At 29.2% G+C, this 8,566-nt stretch overlaps 1 protein-coding gene across 6 annotated transcripts in view; it reads right to left on the bottom strand.

The window, feature by feature from the left end:
- LOC102598356 (ATP-dependent DNA helicase Q-like SIM) overlaps positions 1-3,175 on the bottom strand; it is a 25,072-nt gene extending 21,897 nt beyond the window's left edge. For 3 of the 6 annotated variants that reach the window (XR_001473150.1, XR_001473151.1, XM_015307508.1), the window contains exons 1-5: positions 3,036-3,175; positions 1,319-1,969; positions 1,009-1,228; positions 799-909; positions 127-316 (exon numbers count right to left, since the gene is read on the bottom strand). Coding sequence is in view for 4 of the 6 variants with exons in the window: in XM_015307508.1 (XP_015162994.1) it covers positions 127-316; positions 799-909; positions 1,009-1,228; positions 1,319-1,895 (1,098 nt within the window). In the remaining 2 variants the exon portion in view is untranslated. The remainder of the gene's footprint in view (positions 1-126; positions 317-798; positions 910-1,008; positions 1,229-1,318; positions 1,970-3,035) is intronic. The other 3 variants (XM_015307507.1, XM_006344587.2, XM_006344586.2) reach the window with 3 other exon arrangements.
- Positions 3,176-8,566: the final 5,391 nt, after the last annotated feature.

Below are 8,566 nucleotides of genomic sequence, written 5' to 3'. Positions count from 1 at the left end.
ACACAACAAACAAAATAAGGAAAAGTAAGAGAAAGAAAGCAAAGAATGAAACGGTGCAGCAAATGCAATTGCAGGACATACAAGGAATACCAAACCAAAAATAAATACCGGTGTAAATTAGCTTACTAAAAATCGGAGATTTGGCCGGAAAAACGAAGTGAGAACAATTTTTGTCGCCTTTGACATGTGCAATGACTGCAGAATGTCTTCTCGAACACGAGTAGTGGCTGTAGCAGTCAGTGCCATGATCGGAATGTCAAACTTCAGAAACTTCATTGTATCCATTCTAAAGCTCTCTCTCAAAACAGATAATCGCCTATGATACATGGAAAATTTGTGTCAATATTTTTCTGCAGCTTTTGCTTGGCTAAAACAGAGTTGATAAGAGATATATCCGAGGAGTTTGTCTAGTCATATGCATGGTATTTTCTTATCAGTTAATAAGCATGATGTATTAAGAATCATTTCTACGCTCAACTGGTAAATTAGTCCTTGTAATTGAATAACAGAATTACTAGGAAATAAATGAGACATATTAGAGTCTGGTGTAATTTGATAGCCTGGTCTAGCAAAAGACTGTGTCTACAGTGCAAGCACTTCCTTCATAACAGAATGATAACAAAACTCAAGGAACTTAAGAAAGTTGTTGTGGTGTTACTAGATTAATGAGGCGAAAGAAGTCGATATTTGCTTGTCAGAAGCAACAGGAACACAGAGGCTCCTTGAGCTTCAACTGCAAGAACCAATTTCAAATAATAGCATTAGTCTGATTTATCAAACAAATAAAAGAATAAAAACCTGTAATCTGGTCGAAAATCATGACCCCACTTAGAAACACAATGAACTTCATCGACTGCAAGTAGAGCAATTCCACGACTTTCAGCAAGGCTTTGGAGGGGTTTTATGAGTCTGAAAGAAAAGGAAAAAAGTAAAACAGGAAACTCATCTGTCAAACAGCAGCCAATCCTATCCTTGAAGTACAGTTCAAAAGATTAACATGCTCCATACCTTAGAATTGTCTCAGGGCATACATAAATGATACTATACATTCCTGCCATTGCTTTTTGTTCAACACTTCGATCAGTTTGACCAGATCCAAGGAAGCAAGCAGAAACACCATGTTTTGCCAACTTCAAACACTGATCGTGCATCAAGCTAATCAACGGTGATATAACTATGACAACCTTCCCAGTCAGCAATGCCGGAATCTGAAAACACAAAGATTTCCCTACAGAAACATAACTCTGAGACATTGAAAATCACATTTTACAGGAAGGGAAAGAACGGTGAAGAAAGAAAAAGTGTGAGGGGATAATACCTGATCCTGTTGCTGCAAGAACAAGACAGTCTTCGTGAGATAACCAAGCTTCCAGAGCATCTTTCTGAAAATCCTTCAACAATGGAAATCCAAAGTGTTTCTGCAACAAAGTCTTGACCTTCTTTTGCCAATCTGGTCCAATATCTTCATCTTTGCAATAAGATGATGATACAGCATTTTCAGTTGCAACGTGGAGATCAGAATCCTCTAGAGGAGGATGCACATTCTGGCCTCCCGTATCTCTTTGCAAGACTTCTGATTGAGACATATTCAACTTATTCATTGTCTTGCTTCTTTTAGGTCTACTTGCTGATTGAGTGAATTCGTTTATGCTCGATTGCCGTATTTTGCCTGCAGAACAAGACGAAGAAGAGGAGCCTCTTTTTCCCAGCATACCAGCACGACTGGTGAAACATGCCGTACTAGTTGATGCACTTGCAGTGTTTCTTCGAGAATCATCGAGTAGATAATCAATCGCACTATCAATTGATGGACCCACAACTTCTACAGCATTTGTAATATCAGATAACTCAAATCCCATTCCAACCAATTCAGCAACAACTTGGTCTGGGTCCATACTGTAATAATTGTTTCAAGAACAATGCAGCTGAGAGTGCACATACACACAAAAGTCAGAGAGTCCAGATTGAACTACAATCAAACAAATTGAAAACTTCAGAATATTTACTGTTTTGGGGGACTTACGGACACAAAACTAATTTTTAAGGTCGGAAAGTGTTTCAGTTTTCCTGATGCAATGCTGCAATGACTTGAAAATAACACTGATAATCTAACGAACTGAATTAACAAGAAAAAATTTAAGGTTGGAAAGTGAATTGATAATCTTATAATTCTCCAACTTCAATCAAGAATCAAGAATTGAATAAACAATAAAATTTCAAGGTAGGAAAGTGTACTGATAATCTAAAAATTCTCTAACTTCAATCAAGAATTGAATTAACAAGAAGTTCTCACAATAGACCTTTTATTTACATAATTTCCCAATTATTGCCAAGTGATATTCCCCGTCACACACTAATTGTTTACTTTTTCCAACAACATTTGTTCTAAATATCATTAAATACAATCAAACAAATTGAAAACTTCTGGACATAGGAAAAAGAACTCGCTTACAACTACATTGACTGTTTCTAAGGTTGGAAAGTATTTCAGTTTTCTTGATTCAATGCTGCAATCTTGAAAATAACACTAATAAGCTAATAATTCTCTAACTTCAATCAAGAACTGAATTAACAAGAAAAAATTTAAGGTTGGAAAGTGAATTGATAATCTTATAATTCTCCAACTTCAATCAAGAATCAAGAATTGAATAAACAATAAAATTTCAAGGTAGGAAAGTGTACTGATAATCTAAAAATTCTCAAATTTCAATCAAGAATTGAATTAACAAGAAGTTCTCACAATATACCTTTTATTTACCTAATTTCCCAATTACCGCCAAGTGATATTCCCCGTTACACTAATTGTTTACTTTTTCCAACAACAGTTGTTCTTAACATCATCTATCTGATTATGTAATTACAATGAAACGAATTGGAAAAAGAACACGTTTACAGCTACATTGACTGTGTTTTAATGTCAGAATTCGAAAAGTATTTCAGTTTTCTTGCTTCAAAGCTGCAATCTTGAAAACAAGACCGATAATCTGATAAAGATTTTCACCAATATTTGTTCTTAGTATCATCTATGTGATTACCTTTCTATGGAGACGAAGAACAGTGAAAACCCTAGTGTTAAAAGAAACGGAAAATTGGATCCCCTTCTCTACAGCGCCATTTGTCCCGCCTAAATTAAAGCCAAGGTTTGAAGGCAAATATTGTTACAGCGTTGTCTCCCACCGCATATATATAAGTGAGGATATTAACCGCGTGATGCGTAGCTATCACGCCACACGCCTTTTTATTTCTAAAAAATTTATAATTATTTGTTTCAATGTATTATTTCATTTTATGTAAATTTTTATTTCGGATAAATTCTGACACAGTTAATTAAAAAGGGTGTGTATTCGGTTTTAAATTTGGTTTATACTATTTGATTTGAATTTTGAAAAATGTTATCCAATTTGAATCAAAATTATTTTTTAGTTCATATATTAAGAAACCTTTAAAGTGTTTATATTTTGCAAAAATTATATTTAAATTATATATAGAGTTTTCTAGTGTTCATGAATTATAATTTTTTTATATTGAAATACAACGGGAGGAAGGGGGAGGGTAGAGGCGGACTCATATGTTTATATGGGGGCGTACGGGTACTTGTTAACTTTGGGTAAAAATGTATAATTAATGGTGCTCATTAAAAACATGAAATGATGTTTTGTAGTGTTGGTACTTGGTACAAGCTAATTGATTCACCCCTGCTTACTTAAGTTCAATCTCAAGTAGAATCCTTTTTTTAATATTAATACACTCAAAAATTTAAAATTTTGAATTTGTCTCTAGCCGGGAGGAAAGAGAGGTGTCATATGAATGTCACGCTCCCAAATTTTTTTAAAAAATGCAATACCCATGTAATAATTTCCACTCTCAGATTTTAGTTCTACTATATTTAAAAATATTAACTATGCAAAATATTAAGTAACAAATAAAAATATACTTGGGTTAGAGTTTTAACAAGAAAATATGTACTATTACTTAATTATTTATCATAGCTATAATTTTAAAAATATATTATTCGCCACTAATGTTTCATCTTATTTACTAAGAACTACTTTTGAATTTGTATATCCAACATACACATATTTTTTGTCTTTTTCTCTCATTCTAATCTTATTACTGATTTTTCCCCTGAACTCACTTAAGCACAATCAAATTTCAGATTTCAAAAATTTTATGTCTTCCTCTCAAATTGTGTTTCCACAATTTCACGTAACTTCTTGCAATTTTATTTTTTTATTTTTTATTTCTAACTATCTCAAACTTTTATTTTTTATTTGTATTTGTATATTCTTCTAATTTCTTTTAATTTTTTTAGTTATCTCAATAGATACATACAAATCATGAATGAAGAAACTCACTTTAAGAGAATTACTCGATGTATATAAATACATGCCAAAAAATTGGACGATTTTCCATCTATTTTTTTGGATCAGCTTCCGAAAAAGAATAAAAAAATAAACCTAACCTATAAAGTTTATTAGGTTTTCCTAGGGAGGATCGATACACCATTATTTTATTAGTATAAGTAGCACATCAAGTGTTCGTTAAATTTGAGCAATAAAACATTGTTAAATCTTCCAACTTCCCTAGAATGTTATCTGGATAATTAACAAGAAAACTCTTATAATAAGAACTTTTTATATGTTCTTACTTAACTAAGGATATTACTTCCTCTTTTCCATTTTGATAATTGCTTTAGTTTAAAATTTTATCTCAAAATATCTGTTATTTTAAGAATTTAAAATTAAACTTGATAATTATTTTTAAACTTTATCCTTAATAATATCCAAGAAATTGTTCTTTTAAATACTTCTCAATTCTAAAAAAACCATCTATATCAAGAATAATTTAGCAAATTAAATATTGTATTCATTGTTTTTCTTTATGAGAGTGAAAAAAGTTAAAACGTCAGTTAAAATGGGACGAAAAGAAAAGATTAAGAAGCCTTTTCTCTTTCTCAAAATGGAGCAAGACTCTATCCATCTCTCTACTGGTGATTTTCATTTGTTCAATCATCATGTATTTGACCACATCTAGTTTCAAAATTGTCCTAACCTAACTTGATGTCACGCTTAAGTTTGTTTTAATTATGATTTGGGGAAAAGGCCAAATTTATTTATGTATTGTTAGAAATTGGAAATTGAACAATTTTGCCTTTCGTTAAACTTTTGATCTAATATCACTTTTGTTAATTTTTATTTTTTTTGCCTATAATGATAAACGATGACGATCACGGTGAAATATGAATGAAATTAGTGAACCATTATTTTTGTAAAAAAATTTGAATGAACATCTTGATAATATTAAAATTGTGTTATATATTTCAATCATTCAAATTTATTCATATTATTAAGTGATTGTAACATTAAAAAGGAAATACACTTAATAATTAAATCAAGATAATGTTAAATGGTTAGAAAGAAAAGAAAAAAAATGTTAAATGGCAAGGAAAAATATGCATCAAAAAAGATATTTCCGTTGCCGGGGTTTGAACCCGGATTTCAGTATTCAAATTGAAATTGCCAGCGCTACAACGGACTAGTTTGGTATAAATGCTGCGAACAAACTATATTTAAACACATTATGAAAGAAACTGCCTGAGGCTATTGAATTTTCTTTTGTACGCCGGAGGAAGTCTCTGTATAATTTAACCACTATAGTTATTAGCCTTGAAAATATGAATTTCACCAAATATATGAAAACTAAATGATTAAATATTCATGTTTATTGATCAATTTAATTAATCAACATAAATTAATTTATGTTTATTTATTGCAATTTTGACTTCAAGAAATCACTAAATAAGGATATAGTGATAAACTTACCTAATTTTTTGAGTGACATGAAATCTGATATGACATATAAATAAAAACGGAAGGAGCAACTATTAACATTACACGTAACCTCGAAGCTTTTCTTTGGATTGAAAAATAATGACCTTTTTCCTCTAGAGTTAAAACCTAATTTTGTAAATTATATGTGTTTCTCGTCTTCTCTTAATTTCCTATTTTTTTTACAAGAAATATTTACTAAAGAACATTTTCTAAAAAAATATACCATTCTTTGTTGTTTGATTGCTAAATTGTACTCCCTTCATTTCAAATTAATTGAATTGTTGAGATATTTTTCATTTTTCAAATTAACTTAATTGTTTAGTTTTCAAGACTACTTTTAAAGTGTTTTTCCAATTTTACCCTTCATTAGTTAGTATTGAAATTAGTGATTAATATTTAGTTATTTTAATCATAAATGTGACAATAATTAATAAGGGTAAAAATGGAAAGTTATGCCTAATTTATGTCTCAATCTTCTTTTCTTAAAGGGTGTGAAACACCTTAACAATTCAATTAATTTGAAATGGGGAAATATTTTTTTAAAAGGAGAACATAACTTCCGTCACATTTAAATGGAAGTCATTTTCTGTCGCAATAAATTTTAATTTTTAAATTTATAGAAATGTTCTAACCAAATTTTAAAAGTTATGCTTAACCTTTAATACTTAAAAAAAAAAAAATACAAAATCAAAACGCTATATGTTTTGCAAACATAATTAATAATGGCTGATAATTATTTGGGTGCATAAATTGTATTTTATCATTTTGCTGAACAAATTAAAAACAAGTGAAAACATATTAAAAGATATTTACTTACTTTAAAACTTTTAAAAAAGATATTTACTTACTAGAAAATTATTAGGGGAGGGTAAAATATGAAGAGGATAGTGAGGCGGTATTTCACATGACGTTCAACTCATCTAATTATCAGGTCATACGGGTTTTAGCTAAGGTGTACATCTGTTAGAAGCTATATATAATATAAAACTAGATAAAAGAAAAGTAACATGTCACCTCTTTTTGGGCCAAGGATCCTATTTATTTTTATTTTTCTCATTTTTTGACATCTTTTCTTATTTTTTCTTCTTGTTATTTTTGTATAAAAAATGAATGTGTTAATTTTTATTTCCTCATTCGTTCATGTTCTTTAGCATAACAACTTAATTGTCTTTATTTCCATTATTTCTATGACTTTTGGCGATCATAGTTTTTAAATTACATTAACAATGATGATAATAATATTGAAAGATGAATAGTTGATTAATTGAATTTAAAGGTTATTGGGGTTATTAAAAATAAAATAAATAGATAAATAAAGAAGTGATTTGACACACGTTTATGATTTTCTAGACCATTCATTTTTTTTTCTCTATTTTTTTTTACCATTTTTAAAAATTTTCAACTTATTAAACTTAATTCAAAACATACAAAATCCACCATTAAGCAAACATTTGTTTCCCTATATTAGTAACACCTAAAATTTCAAAAAGTTTTTATCTAACAAATAACAAGCCAAAAGAAACATTATTTGCTAGTACTAATTATTAACATGCTATTGTTATATTACAGTAAGAAAAGGAACAAGAAAAAACACACTTTGATATTCCCCTATGTAAGAAAATAGCTATATAATGGAGTTTGAGAAAAGTTTTACTTTACTCTACCAAATTTGAATTTGCATCACAATTTGTTTTACATCTAACCGTCTTAAATTTTTATAATATGCATATTGAGAGAGAAATAAAAATAATCATGGAGAGTTTATCATCCTCCAAAAACATTATGATGATAGAATGCATTACAGTGTCATTTACTGTTGAGATTGTAAGGAATACTTTTAGTATTTATAGTTATTATATTTTTTTATATTTTATGTGAGTGTCTTATAAACAGAGACATTGTAAAAACTTTGTAGAAATTATCTCATTTTTTTAAGTATGTTTTTTATGCTTATTATATTTATGATTTATTTTGACTTGAAGAATAAGAAAAACTATTGAATGATGAACGGCTTGAGCGAGTGGATGTTGACAAAAAAATTGAAAGATTTTACATTAATTTTATATTTTTCTTATTCTATCTTTAATTATTAAGATTGTAAGAATAATATATTTATTTTTCCATATTTTCTTTCTTTATTTTGTATTTTATATGAATTTCTATTTTTTGTAGTTTATAATTTTTGTTAGTTAAAAATATTAATTTATAACTTTTTTGGCCATTATAATTTTTTGAAAAAATCACGCCATATACACATTTAAGAGTCAATTTTACGGGTTTTAAACATACTTTTAAAAAATTCTTACTTATAACAGTTTATTTACGAGTTATGACATATCATTTAAAGTTAATTTTATTTAAAAATCAATTTCCATTTATTTAATAAATGATTAATCTATTTATGGTTTTTTATTATTAATTAATAATATGTAATTAAATTGATTTATGTTCCTTTTTTAAATCTGAAATTATCAGTTACATAGATATAGGGATTCACCTACAATACGTTTCCTTCTTTACCGTTACCACCTCCCATACGTCAATCCCACCCTCCTCCAAACCGCCCATACGTCAATCCCACCCCCTCCCCCCACGCTCATCCAATTCTACACGCCATCAACACAGTAGCCCACTTTTACCTTCATCTATCACATCTTTCTCACCACCAAACTACACCAACTTCACAATCCTCCATTCAATTTAGTTTTTTCAACAAAATCATGTCGAAGAAAACG

The sequence above is a fragment of the Solanum tuberosum genome, unplaced genomic scaffold (assembly GCF_000226075.1).
Source record: "Solanum tuberosum cultivar DM 1-3 516 R44 unplaced genomic scaffold, SolTub_3.0 scf00060, whole genome shotgun sequence".
Taxonomy (NCBI): domain Eukaryota; kingdom Viridiplantae; phylum Streptophyta; class Magnoliopsida; order Solanales; family Solanaceae; genus Solanum; species Solanum tuberosum.
Note: the sequence above shows the minus strand (reverse complement) of the source record. Positions and strands in the feature narration are given on the sequence as shown.